The sequence below is a fragment of the Protopterus annectens genome, chromosome 8.part0, assembly GCF_019279795.1.
Source record: "Protopterus annectens isolate FY-2018-M chromosome 8.part0, PAN1.0, whole genome shotgun sequence".
In the NCBI taxonomy this organism is placed as follows: domain Eukaryota; kingdom Metazoa; phylum Chordata; order Ceratodontiformes; family Protopteridae; genus Protopterus; species Protopterus annectens.
In genome coordinates this window covers 131,801,449-131,816,684 of record NC_056741.1, presented here as the reverse complement: position 1 = coordinate 131,816,684, position 15,236 = coordinate 131,801,449, and the positions used below count along the sequence as shown (strand labels likewise).

The following is a 15,236-nucleotide window of genomic DNA, read 5'->3' as shown; positions in this document are numbered from 1 at the left end:
TGACTATTAAGCAAGCTGATGATTTGATCACTCAAAGACCGCAGGGAAGAGTGCACTTTGACTGCAAGAAAGTTCTGAAGTTTTGGTGAACTATCCAATGAATTTATGCTGTTCTCCTTGAACTGTACAGTGGTTAAGTTATGTGAAAGGTGCCCTAAACCTTTGGAAACTTTGCTGCTGTTCAGTTCTTGGCAAGATATATCCTGTATGTGACTGACTACAGTAACAGTGATCTAATGATACAGACACATAGATACATGCATACAAATATTACAGGCAATAATGTCCTTCTAGTCTTTCAATACACCAAAACAATCACCCACATAAAACTTGCCCATGTTGTTCTTAAACATATCTAACCTAGTGTTTGTTTTAATAATATATGGGAATGTAAAGCAGCTCAGACTATTCCCTCTTCTGTGAGGTAAAGCCATCTCCTTTTTAGTATATATACAGTAAGTAGTATGTGTGAGGAAACACAGTCTGTTATGTCAAGCAATGCATAAATGCCTTAAAGGTGTAACTGGGTTTTGGGATTTGAAATTTTCTTTAATAACAGTCACAGTTTAATTTATATTATGTAGAATGAGACCTGAGGGAACTCTACTACCTACATAAGTGATTTTTGTTGTCAGTTTTATAATCAGGCATTAGAGCAAAGATACAATTTCTTTCTTTAAGGTACAACATTTTACTGGTGAAACGTTTATCAAAAAATGAATTACGTATACATAGATAGATCATAAATTGTTGAATATATGAAAAATATTTTGTATTCTACATGAAATAAACCCCAATCCATTTGCAACACAGATCTGGAAGCTACACCTACGCACCTACGTCAAAGCTCCTGAAAAGCCAGACGCTTTACAAATTTTCCAAGTTAGGTTCCCAATGTTGCTATTTCTGCATTGGAACAGGTATTAGAGAAGCTTAGATGTTTTCTATACATTTACATCCCCACTGAAACCAACTGATTCAACAGATTGTATTTTACAGCTATGGTTTTACTTTCTGTAGCTGTCTTCTCAGTTTTACACACACATACACACACACACGCACACACACACACACACACACACACACACACACACACACACACACACACACACACACACGCACACACACACACACACACACACACACACACACACACACACACACACACACACACACACACACACACACACACACACACACACACACACACACACACACACACACACACACACACACCCACACCCACACACACACACACACACTTCCAGGCGATTTAGGGAGTCACCAATTTGCCTAGGTCATGTCTTTGGGATATGAAAGGAAACTGCAGCACCAGAAAAAACCCAGTCGGCCCCACAAAGGATAATGCAGACTCCTTAGAGATGCACCTCAGCCAGGAAATGAAATAGGTAACTAAACACTATCAAGTAGGAGTTCTAACTGCTGCACCCCTTTCTTCTTTTTGTTTTAGTGTTGTTTGAGTTTACTATGTGCCTTAGTCACTGTATCTTTCTTTTATGCCTTACACCCAAACAGTAATTGAAATTAAAGCTTCTTAATGAATGCATTTCTCTCTCATCATCAAATCAGAATAAAAGGAAAATAACTACATAAGTTTAGCTCCAAGATGAAGAACAACTCAATAGTGTAAAATAATCACTGACCTTGTTTCTGAAGCACTTCGATACCATGAATTCTCGGCTGTCAGCAATGAGTTCACCATTGGGAAGAATACTATATACCAATACATTAGCTTTTGGGGCAACATCAGCACCTAGGGATACTTTCATGGAAAATGTTCCTTCTAAACCTGTTAAAGACAAAAAGACATTCAGTTTCAAGTCTGCACATAAAACAGTTCTGCTCCCATTCACCATTTCACGTTTACTTTGTTTAATTGACTCTGCACGAGCACACTTTTTTTTAAAGAATTGCAACTGATGTTTTCCATTATTTAAAAACAGCCAGCATTTGCTGGTCCATATTTTTTTTTCACAACCGCTGAATTTTGGGTGAAAAAAATGCAAATTACACTTCTAATTGTACACTTGTATCACACAGCAGTAAACAAAATGCTCATTTATGATGAGCAAAGTTGCCAGACTTAATGGAAAAGTATGAAAGGTAACAGACATTAACATATACTAGGCAATTCTTGTATTACCAGATTGCTTACTGGCTAGCATAAGAATCTTGGTTTTAAAACCAATCCACAAATGGACAACAGAACAAAGTAGGTGGAACAGCCATGCTGAACTTTCACACACTGAGAGGAAGATGGAGAAGCGAGGGCCATTTGTTGCTTACATGTACACACACACACACACACACATATATATATATATATATATATATATATATATATATATATATATATATTAATGTATGTATACTATACTAGTAAGAATGTGTTTTCAAATCCCATCTTTACTTAAATAGTAATCTTATAATACGTTTGCGCAGTCAGAGTCGCATGCCCTACGTCACATGATAACTTGGTATAGCTAGTTTATCGAAGATTGTATGTTTTATGTGCTCATTATTACTTTACAGTTTTTTTAACATCAGACTGAATTTTTTATAACAACTGTGTGTGTGTATGTGTGTGTACGTGTGTGTGTGTGTCTGTATGTGTGTGTGTGTACGTGTGTGCATGTGTGCGCGTGCGCGTGTGTGTGTGTGTGTGTGTGTGTGTGTGTGTGCGTGTGTGTGTGTGTGGGTGTTTGCTTCAGATAGCAAAAATGCTGGCATGCTTTATTTACCATACTAAAAGTTCCAAGAATAAAAATTATTAAATCTAGAGGAAATAAATATTTCTTATAAAAATTATGTATATCCAACTGACATTTTTGTAATTATCAGAACATCTTAAGAAAACATAAGCCTAACCTGTTACAATGTGTAATAAAAGTTCAAAGGTTCAATCTTCTAGCTAAGTGTTCTTTTAAAGTGACAACCTATTACTTCTGAAATTATGAAACCTAAACTACATTAGCCTTCAGAAGGAGAAGCCACAAAGTTCTTGAAGAAATTTTTATTATCCACAAACAAATAGACTGATAACCACTTTTATTCAAGTAATAGCAGTGAACTTCTTCAGATAAACACAAAAAAACAGGTTTTAAATAAGGCCCAAAGCAGTTATCTGATCAAAGGATGATGTCATTAAACTCTCCCTTTTACATGTCTTAAAGTGCCAAAGTGCTATTTAAAGTGCCAGTCAAACTGTATAAACACAGTAATCATATTTATTCACTAAAACCTTAAAATGTACTAAATAAAAATGAATGACCTTATTAAAAATAATACAAAAAGAAAAAGAAAAATTATTAAAAATTAAAATACAAATTCAAATGTTCATTAGAATGTTAACATATACTAAAACCTATATGGAAATGATAATAATAGTAGTTTATCTAGTGAAAGTGTTATGCTTTAAAATACAGCTGATCGAGCAATAATCATTCAAGCCAAGCCAGTTGCGCGCATTCACTAATAATTGCCAACAGAATTCTTTTTCCTCTAACACCAGGGACTCCCCTCTCATGCTGATATTGACCTTCTCTATAACCAAATATTTGAAATGGTGGTTAGGCTACATGTGAACATGTTTTGCTAATGCATTATTCAGATGTATTCTTTTTATATCATATTCATGTTTATAAACTTAGTCCCATAATCTCCACTCCATTTTGCGTAAATAAAAACACAGGCAGGACTGTCATAATCCCACATATACAACTCCTTTGGATTCACAGTTGCATTTACCCTTTTTTCCTTTACTTCTTACCACAGATGCTGAAAGAGTCACCAGTATTAATATATTTACAATATGGGCAATGCCCACATTTTTTCATAGTGAGGCTAAGGTTGTTATTACATGTATTGGTAGTGTTATTGCTTGTCATATTCTCTAAGGTAGCGATATACTATGGTGGGTCTATCACCCAATTTGTTTTTAACTGGAATGCCATCATACATAATGACCCAATTTTTGTACAAAATCCACTTAAGTGTTTTAGAATCACTGTTGAAATGTAATAAAACTAGTAGTTGGGCTGCAGTTATATTGTGTTCCATCCAAATGAGAAGATTGTGAGTGAGATGTAAGCCCTGCAGATGAAGTATTTAAAATAGGTTTAAAATGTCCTGCTGTTCTTTTACCGTATACTTCTCTTTCTAATTCCTAAAGAAAAGGTTTAGGATATCCTCTCCTACCAAACATTTCCACCTAATTATTACAATCTTCTTCAAACTGTGAATCTACAGTAACCATCCTTGCTGCCCTCACCAGCTGGTCCTTTACTACTGACCTCTTCATGCTAAGGGTGTGAGTGGGTATAATGAAGGAAGGTATTAGAGTATGTATTTTTTTCTGAATATTCTACATGCATATATATTGGTTCTTATGTCTTTCTCCAAAAATTACATTCAGAGAGGCTATTCTATCTGATGCCCATTCATATATAAAAAATAAGAAACTGGTTGAAGAATTGATATATTGCATAAAGGACTTAGTGTTCTCTACCTTGTCCTTCCAAAGGATAAAAATATCGTCCGGGTAACAAACATTATTGTTAGAGGAATGGAAGCACTTATCAGTCTATTTATCTGTGCATAATAAAAATTTCTTCAAGACCTTTGTGGCTTCTCCTTCTGGCAGCTAACATAGTTTATGTTTCACAAGTTTTTGCCTTTTTTTCTCTGGTGCTTTGGTTTATTAGCTTGTTTCAGTTCTGAAATTATACTTCCTTATTTGTAAAAAGGAAAATAAATCTGTTGTCAGTCATGAGAGAATTAAAATGTCATTTTCTTATTCTTACAATATCTTATAATATCTTAGAGATGCATAAGTATGCCATAAGGAATATGAAGGAGTTATTGACACTATTGCATACCCAGGGATATTATAAGGTACAAGCCTGAGAGACAAGTACCTTACAGTTCCTGGTCACGTGGTAATATATGCACCATGAACTCTTAATTGCCTTATTGCATTTATAAATGCACCTGTATTTTTGTAGTTTGAATTTGATATTTAGTAGTTCATATATGATAATTGTACGCTTTGTAGTATATTTTTCTGTAAAATATTTCATCTGCCAATTTTAGCAAATGATCATATAGAGCTGCAACGTTTTAACTGTATGGAACTTTGGTATGAAATTTTTCAGGTTACTCATTTAAAGCACATTTCTACCAAACTGTTGCATGTTGTTTCACAAATACATTTGTAACTGTAACAAAATATTATTTTCTCATCTTGGAAAACTTGTCATATGCAGACTGATGATCTATTGAAAACATGAGCACAATTTGTTAATTGTTTTCACAGTTATGGGCATTCATTTAAAATAATATATTAAAATCTCATTTGTTATATCTTTTTTCAGCTTTCTAGTGACCCCTTATGTGAACGGTTTCCATGTAACTTCTGGCCTCTTTTTTTCCCCAGTTTTTTGAAGGATAGTTTTTGATTTAACTGTTAAAACTATGTGGAGGTTGAGTGAAGAGTCTTCTTCCATTGGAGGTAAGCATTAGTGCTGAGAGAATAAAAATGGCTGCCACTGGGATTTTGAAGTTATTAAGGGAAAAGGGATCTGTGACAGAATGTTAAGTCTTGCTAGCCTGGACTACTCTTTCCCTATGTATTAGAACAAAGTTGATGCGCAAGTACTAGCGAAAGTGGACAGTGTTCTTTGTCCATTTTATACATCTCTCTCTCTTTCTATGTATATAAATGTATGTGTGTGTGTGTGTATGTGTGTGTGTGTGTGTGTGTGTGTGTGTGTGTGTGCGTGCACGTGCGAGTGTGTGTAGAATATATATATATATATATATATATATATATATATATATATATATATATACACACACACACACACACACACATATTTGAACCTAGATATATACCTATATATGTATATTATACATATATATCAAGCATATCTATCTATATATGTGTATGTATATACATACATATATATATATATATATATATATATATATATATATATATATATATATACACACACACACACACACACACACATATATATATATATATACATGCATACTAGATATACTGTACATATATATGCATGTGTGTATACACACACACACACACACATATATATATATGTGTGTGTGTGTGTGTGTGTGTGTGTGTGCATATATATTTATATATAGACATATATATATATATATATATATATATATATATATATATATATATATGGGATCCGTATGGATCCCCGAATGGCAACATCACCGAAACAGATTTGGGGATATTGCAAAGTGCTTTTCACAAAAAGCACTTCGTACATGCCTGTTGCGGAGATTGCACTTCAGTGGGGATAAGGGAAAATTCCCTTTTCCCCACTGTAGTCCAACCTTGGATTGAGAATATTAAAGTGGGGGGATGTGAGGGGCACGTGGGGGGTGCAGGGGGGCTTGCCTCCCTGCAAAAATGTAAATGTAATGTATTTTTTAACACACTTTAACGAAAGTGCTATTTCGGTGAAAGCCCTTTCGTTAAAGTGTGTTGGGTGTTTGTGGATTCGGAATATTGAACTTTGTTTTCAATAGTCCTAGATCCATATATATATATATATGTACAAACTTCACTAAATAGTACACAGAACCCAACAACTGTCCAAGTGCTCAGTAGTAGATCTACAGGTCCTTGAAGAAAACCAGAAAAGCAGCATTGTCAATAAAAATAATTTACTGACTTGGAGCAATACCTGCAACTAGCAAACCATTTTCACTGTAATCTGCACCTCTATGCATGTATAGTGAAATGAAGTGATAAAATCCATTTCATCTGTCTGACACACTAATCAGAATCCTGCTTTAAAACAATAAGAAAGAAATCATTTTCCCTCAAGAATTCAACATTTCAAGCATACCAGCAATGACGTAAATGAAGAATAAATGAAACGTGACAATGTACGTAAATTATTTTAAGAGTAAATAATTTTTATCTCTGTTTGTTATTTTACCAGTGTGTGAAGTGTGTGAAGATAACTGGTCATCTTTTTTTCTTGGTTCCTGAAATAAACCAAATATATTGAATAACAAATTAGCATAAATATCTATAGCTATTCATTTTCTTCTGGTTTGAACAAAGTACCAGTTTCAATTTAAGCAGCATAATCTAACTGGAGAATTTTGAACATGATTGATATAAGATGTGAAAAAGCTTGTTGTGATATCTACAAATACATGTTTCCACACTCAGGAGCTAAGATTACACTTATTGGGATTGGTATGGTGTATTATGAATTCATGGTATGCACAAAATATATATTGTCACTACTGGATAAAAAGGAGAAATTATAGATTATTAAAGATGATGAATGAAGATAAAAGCCACTGGGGATGCACAAGCCAGTGCATTTCTTTGTGCCAGTCATAAGCCCGGATAAATGGGGAGGGTTGCGTCAGGAAGGGCATCCGGCGTAAAACCTCTGCCAGATTACTTATGGCGCAAACATTTCATATTTCCATACCGGATCGGTCGAGACCCAGGTTAACAACGACCGCCACCAGTACTGTTAGCCAACAGGGTGCTGGAGGAAATTGGGCTACTGTTGGCCGAAGGAGAAGAGGAGGGGGAAGGCATGCCCGAAGGCAGGAAGAGAGGAGGAAGGTTAGGAGTGTAGTAGTGAGGGTAGGAACTTAGAATATTGGCAGTATGACTGGTATAGGGAGACAGCTAGCTGATATGATGGAGAGAAGGAAGGTTGATATATTGTGCGTGCAAGAGACCAGATGGAAGGGAAGTGAGGCCAGATGTATAGGATGTGGGTTCAAATTGTTCTATCATGGTGTGGATGGCAGGAGAAATGGGGTAAGGGGTTATCTTAAAGGAACAGTATGCCAGGAGTGTTTTGGATGTGAAGAGAGTGTCTGATAGAGTGATGTTTATAAAGCTTGAAACTGATGGTGTAATGATGAATGTTGTTAGTGCATATGCTCCACAAGTTGAGTGTGCGATGGATGAGAAAGAGAAATTTTGGAGTGAGTTGGATGAAGTGGTGGTGAGTGTACCCAAGGGTGAGAGGCTAGTGATTGGAGTGGACTTTAATGGGCATGTTGGTGAAGTGAACAGAGGGGATGAAGAAGTGATGGGTAGGTACGGTGTTAGGGAAAGGAATGCAGAAGGTCAGATGACTGTGGATTTTGCGAAAAGGATGGACATAGCTGTGGTGAATATGTATTTTAAGAAAAGGAAGGAGCATAGGGTGACATACAAGAGTGGAAGAAGATGCACACAGGTGGATTATATCCTATGTAGGAGGGCCAGTCTGAAGGAGATTCGAGACTGTAAAATGGTGGCAGGGGAAAGTGTAGTTAAGCAGCATAGAATGGTGGTCTGTAGGATGATGTTGGTGATCAAGAAGAGGAGGAGGAGTGCGAAAGCAGTGCCAAGGATTAAATGGTAGAAGTTAAAAAAAGGGTGATTATGAGGTGGAGTTCAGGGAAGAGTTAAGACAGGCACTGGGAGGCAGTAGAGAGTTACCGAATAGCTGGGTAACTGCAGCAGAACTAATAAGTGAGACTGCTAGAAAGGTGCTTGGTGTGACATCTGGACAAGGGAAGGAGGACAAGGAGACTTGGTGGTAGAATGAGGAAGTACAGGAGAGTATACAGAAGAAGAAGAGGCTGGCGAAGAAGGTGGGATTGTCAAAGAGATGAAGAAAGCAGACATGAGTATAAGGAGATGAGGTGCATGGCAAAGAGAGAGGTGGAGAAGGCTAAAGATAAGGCATATGGGGAGTTGTATGAGAGATTGGACATTAAAGAGGGAGAAAGGGACCTGTACCGATTGGCTAAACAGAGGGACAGAGCTGGAAAAGATGTGCAGCAGGTAAGGGTGATAAAGGACAGTGAGGGAAACTTACTCACAAGAGAGGAGATTGTGTTGAGCAGATGGAAAGTGTACTTTGAGGAGCTGATGAATGAAGAGAATGAGAGAGAGAGAAGGTTGAATGATGTGGGGATAGTGAATCAGGAAGTGAAACAGATTAGCAAGGAGGAAGTAAGGACAGCTATGAAGAGGATGAAGAATGGAAAGGCTGTTGGCCCAGATGACATACCAGTGGAAGCATGGAAGTGCTTAGGAGAAATGGCAGTGGAATTTTTAACTAGATTGTGTAATGAAATTTTGGAAAGTCAGAGGATGCCTGAGGAGTGGAGAAAAAGTGTTTTGGTAACTATCTTTAAGAATAAGTGTGATGTGCAGAGCTGCAGTAATTACAAAGGGATAGAATTGATCAGTCACAGCTTGAAGTTATGGGAAAGAGTATTAGAAGCTAGGTTAAGAAGGGAGGCGATGATTAATGATCAGCAGTATGGTTTCATGCCAGGAAAGAGCACTACAGATGCGATGTTTGCTCTGAGAGGAGAGGAATGAAGGTCAGCAGGGCTAAGATAGAATATATGTGTGTAAATGAGAGGGAGGGTAGAGGAATGGTGAGGATGCAGGGAGTAGAGTTGGTAAAGGTGGACAAGTTTAAGTACTTGGGATCAACAGTTCAGAGTAATGGTGAGTGTGGAAGAGAGGTGAAGAAGAGGGTACAGGCAGGGTGGAATGGGTGGAGAAGAGTGTCAGGAGTGATTTGTGAGAGACGGGTACCAGTAAAATTGAAAGGGAAGGTCTACAAGAAGGTAGTGAGACCAGCTATGTTATATGGGTTGGAGACAGTGGCATTGACAAAAAGGCAGGAGTCAGAGCTGGATGTGGCAGAGTTAAAGATGTTAAGATTTTCACTCGATGTTACTAGGATGGACAGGATTAGGAATCAGTATATTAGAGGGTTAGCTCAGGTTGGACAGTTTATAGACAAAGCAAGAGAGGCGAAATTGCATTGGTTTGGACATATGCTGAGGAGGGATGCTGGGTATATTGGGAAAAGGATGCTAAGGATGGAGTTGCCAGGTATGAGGAAAAGAGGAAGGCCTAAGATAAGGTTTATGGATGTGGTGAGAGAGAACATGCAGGCGGTTGGTTTGACAGAGCAAGATGTAGAGGATAGGAAGAAATGGAAAGAGATGATCTGCTGTGGCAACCCCTAAAGGGAACAGCCGAAAGAAGATGATGAATGAAGATAAAGTATGTACAATTTTTTTTTTTTAATCTGTATTTCTTCGAGTATTTTTTCAATGTGATTAAAAATAAGGAGAGAATGGCAAGATGCAAAGAGCTACTAAAGTTAAAAGTCTGTGACTCGACAATAATTTAAGTACAGGCATTTTACTTTCCTTCTTGAACCAGAAAAATGAACAGGAAAAAGGCAACAACTTAAAACAAGAAAAATGCAACAATATTTATATGATTGCTTTAGGATCTTTTAGGAAAAAAGTAATAAAGGAGGCATTTCCACTTACTTTACCACCATTATATGTCTAATATGCAATGGATGTGGTTTACCATGTTGCTAACAGTGGACCAAATATCATCTGCTCAATGCAGGTATCCTTATTACAGCAGCAAAGGGTTGTCTCCAGCAAATAATTTTTGTGAGAACACCAGCAAAGATAGAAATGTTGGCATCATGGATTTAAAAATTTTCTTTGATGCATTACAGCAGACAAGACAGGGTCTCAGTCACTAGATTTCATAAAGTTGATGATAATAGAGGATGAAGAGTCAAGAGGCCTGACTGGCAGAATGAAGGTCAAATGAACCTATCCACTTGGACAGGTTGGAAGTCAGAAGAGCTACTTATCTGAGTAAATTATTTAAATAATAAAACCAATTTCAGTCCTAGTACTGTATCCCAAGTCTCATGGATTCCAATTATTCTTAAATTTCTCTTTTCCAATGGGAGTCAAATTCCAACAGCTTCTCTTCTAATAACACTGGTGTTTTTCAAAGCAATGCAAAATAATTTAATTAGATGTATGGGCTTTATGAAATTCCAAACTTGTGACTTTAAGCTTTTAGATCCGTAATTCTGAATTTTTTTTATGATATTGATTTTGTAGATGAAAAATTCTTACATTCATTCCCATGAAAACATTCATTGAGATTCCTAATCCCTCCAATTTATTTAGGAGACTGTATTATGTCAGTCGTTGATAAGAATAATAAAACCTTTATTGATAGACTTAATAAATCTTGTACCGTGGCACATACAGAGGTCAGCTACACCATATTATCACAAGAAAAAGTTAGAACTTAAATTAAATCTAATTTGTCAGAAACTGAGAAAAATCAACCTTGGTTTTGGCAAAAGGTAATTTATTACCTCCATGACAAAATTATGAAAGCTGGTCATTATGAGGTAAGTATTGCTTTTACTGCATCATTTTTTTCAGGATGCAACAGTATTTCTGATTTTGATGTATTAATACTGATTCCAGAATATAAACCTGTATTACCATGAACTGGTCCTGCTGCAGTGTTATTAATTTCCAGATATATTTCATTATATTTGTGTATGTTGGAGAGAGAAGCATCTTTATGGAGTTTAAGTTCAAAGTTGTTTAAACATCTTTATTACATCACATGTTGCATTGTGACATGAGTACACAGCCTAGTTTAACAGAGAAAGAAAACAATTTCAAGAATTATCTTTTCTTGAATTATACAAATGTGATTTCTTCCTTAACAGCTGTTGTTTGTTCAGTTTAACATTATATAGATTGCTCAAGTCCTGCCTCTCCTAAGTATTACTCCTTGTCTTGAACATTCTGAATGTATTATTCTAACAAATTCCATATATATCTATCCTGTTTGTTTCTTCCCTTTTTCTAAATATCACATCTCCAATTATTTTCTCTCATTTAGAACATTCAACTTTTACTAGAAAGGCTCACCCAGACTCTGGTACACTTTGCTGTGAGGGAAAGGTTAGTTTGCTTTTTATTTGTTGTATTACTTTATTGCCTTTTTTCTATTTTGAATACTGTGATTTGTTTTACTTACCTTCCGTTTTACTTGTATTCTGCATTTAACTGCATATTAAAACTTGAAAAGAGACCACAGCTCTGTCTCTTGTGAGTCAGGCAGAAATTAGTACAGTTCAGTAAACAGGTCAGCTAAGGTTAATCATCTGTGAACTGAGGGGTGGAGCTGGGAACTAAACCTTCTATTTACGGGGTAAAATAAAACATTTCAGAGCTTTACTAGAAAGGCTCACCCAGACTCTGGTAGACTTTGCTGTGAGGGAAAGGTTAGTTTGCTTTTTATTTGTTGTATTACTTTATTGCCTTTTTCTATTTTGAACACTGGGATTTGTTTTATTTACCTTGTGTTTTACTTGTATTATGCTTTTAACTGCATATTAAAACTTGAAAAGAGACCACAGGTCTGTCTCTTGTGTGTCAGGCAGAATTTTTTCCCACCCTCCCACCTGGTTACTGTAGCATTCTTAAACACCACTGTCTTTCTAGTTGCCCTTCCCCTTATGTTAATTTGACCATATATCTAATTTCCTCTCTGTTTTTACTGGCTTGTGTGAGTAAGCACAAAATTATCATTTTGTGAAATCACTCCCCTTAACTATTTAAATGTATTGGCCATCCTACTGTATTCCATAGTACCAGAATACAAAAGTGATCACCCCCCTTTCAGTCTGTCTTGCTGTTTTAAAAATAGCGACTCTCCACTAAAACTTAAATTTTTAGACAGGTAAAACTTAAGTTACCTACTTTCACATCTAACTCCTCTAGTACACACTGCAGTGTTTAGGGTAAACCATTTTTTTCATCTTACCTTTAAGCATCCCTGTGACTAGCACATGCTTTAAAACCTGCTGGAAATCACTAGGAAGTCTCAAAATGATACAAGCACTCAACTCTCCTTGTTAATAAGGAGAAATTAATCATAGGCACTAAACAGCCTATAATTGCAAAGTACCTTGCTAAGGTAACGGAAAACAGCTCTTGTACTTTACAAAAAAAAAAGCACCAAACTAGGCATTATCAAGGGTCAGCTTCTGGTGATTTCTCCTGTCCACCTGGTGAATCTGGGCATACCGGGGCAATACAGCAATTGCCTCATGTACACAGACAACCCTCTTCTCCTATCACCCAACACTACAACCTGCGAGATATGCACATACAGAGCCAAATTGGAAGCAAAGCTCTCTCCACCCAAGATTTTGCTAGACAGTCAAGAGGAGAAGGTTAACACCTGCACTGCACCTCAAGCAACACATAGCCCTTCTAAACCCACACCACCAACACCCACACATAGCAACACTAAACCCACATATGTGAAGGCCCTTAACAGTAACTTGCCCAATAAACAAGGACCTCCAAAGCTGAAATGCAAATAAACATCAATCACAACCAAAATGTCACATAGCTCACAACATCAGTATGCCACCCAACAACAGCCCCTAAGGCAAGAAAATGTACCCAACACTTTAGTCATAGGTGACTCTATAGTCAGGCACACTAATGCCTCACTCACCAGACTGAACAAGAAGAAAATTACAGTCAGCTGCCTGTCGGGTGCCAGGATCCGCCACATAACACATGCACTTAAGTCACTCCACAAGTACAAATATGACTCTGTCATTGTCCATGTTGGAGTGAATGACTTGAGATGTACTTCCCTGGAGTAAATTAAAAGAGACAAGGAAAAGCTCTTGGATCATGTGGCCCAGGCAGGTATGACCCTAGTCTTGAGTAGCATCCTGCCTTCACCCAGAATGATACCACAGTATAAGGACACAATGATTGACTTCAACAATTGGCTAAGCTTCCGGTGTCATTCAAAGGGGATCCAGTATCTTTCTGCCTGAGATGACATGATCCTTTTTTAGGCAAAGTTGAAAGGACAAAACTAAAACTGGTACAAGCACACAGGATCTGAAGGTAATGCTACTCAATGCTAGAAGTCTAAACCTCAAAATGCACTCTCTTGAGGCACTCCTAAAATGGAGAACATTGATATATGTGCAGTAACTGAGACCTGGTTCAAGGCTCCAGGGAGCACCCCTGCAATACCAGGATACAACTCTTACCACACTTTTCAGCTACAAAACCAGGACCAAAACACTAAAGGTGGAGGAGTGTCCGTATTTACCAAGGATATTCACAACACCAGGCTAGTTGCTCAACACAATGCATCTGAAATTGTCCAGGTGCAACTAACACTAGGTAAGACTGCAATCCAAATTGCAGCTTGCTACATATCCCCCATCATGCCCCAAGATTCTCACTACACCTTTCTAAACATACTGGAAAATATTAAGATACAAACAAACACCCTAATACTGGTTGTTTTCAACTACCCTGCAATTAACTGGTAAAACTACTTATGTACCAACACCTTTGCCCAATGGTTCTTAGAATTCATAAATTCCAATGCCCTGGATCAACTAACCCTTAGTCCCACCAGGGGCTCCAATTTCCTAGACCTGGTCATTACCAACATGGGAAATTGATGCTCCACACCTATGGTCACCTGCTCGTTGGTCAGGTCTGACCAAAAGGTAATCACCCTTGACATCCACATCCCACCCCCACCTTCCCAGTAAGGAAACCTCCATAAAAAACTTCTCCAAAGCCAACTTCATGCTACTCAAGTCAGAAGTGATAAGGTTCATGACACCCATGCAGACGGGAACTGTAAGTTCAACTGCTGAATCCTACACTGAGGCACTGTACGAGCACATCCATTTGTGCATGAATCCTGCAATCCCAGTAGAGCCAAGATGCTCTCCTCCAAAAAAAGGAAGCCAATCTGGTGGTCCCTTGCCATAAATAAACTTTACAACAAAAGGAAGAAACTGTTGCAGAAAAGAGGAAAATCCCAGGATGCAAAAAATTCCCTTACCAGCCTCAATAAGAAGCTGAGATCCCTCATAAAATCCTCCAAAGGTAGTTATGAAAATAAAATTGCCAAAGATTCCAAAGACAACCCCAAGGCATTCTATAGCCATTTCAAGAATCTAAATGGCAATGCTCGTATCTGTTCTGAGCTACAACAGAATGGCAATAAATATACTAATCCCAAGGATATTGCCAATATCCTGGCAGATCGATTCAGTGGAAACTTCGCCCCATCTCACTCCCTAAAGGGCCTATTTCAAAACTGAAGGATTGCCAAATTCTGGTAATAATGGCCACGCAGGTGAAAAACGCACTCTCCAAAGCTAAGAATACAGCATCTATGGCAGAAGATGACATCCCAGGCTGTGTACTACATGAACTACAATATGAACTGGCACCTCACCTAAGTGTCATGTTTAATCATGGCCTCACCTCAGGCT

General features: G+C 37.4%; 1 protein-coding gene across 1 annotated transcript in view; it reads right to left on the bottom strand.

Annotated features, from left to right (window-relative positions):
- The window catches only part of LOC122808160 (murinoglobulin-1-like), a 432,577-nt gene that overhangs the window by 369,745 nt on the left and 47,596 nt on the right, over positions 1 to 15,236 (bottom strand). The window contains exon 4 of the mRNA XM_044079132.1: positions 1,665 to 1,810. Within this exon, the coding sequence (XP_043935067.1) occupies positions 1,665 to 1,810 (146 nt within the window). The remainder of the gene's footprint in view (positions 1 to 1,664; positions 1,811 to 15,236) is intronic.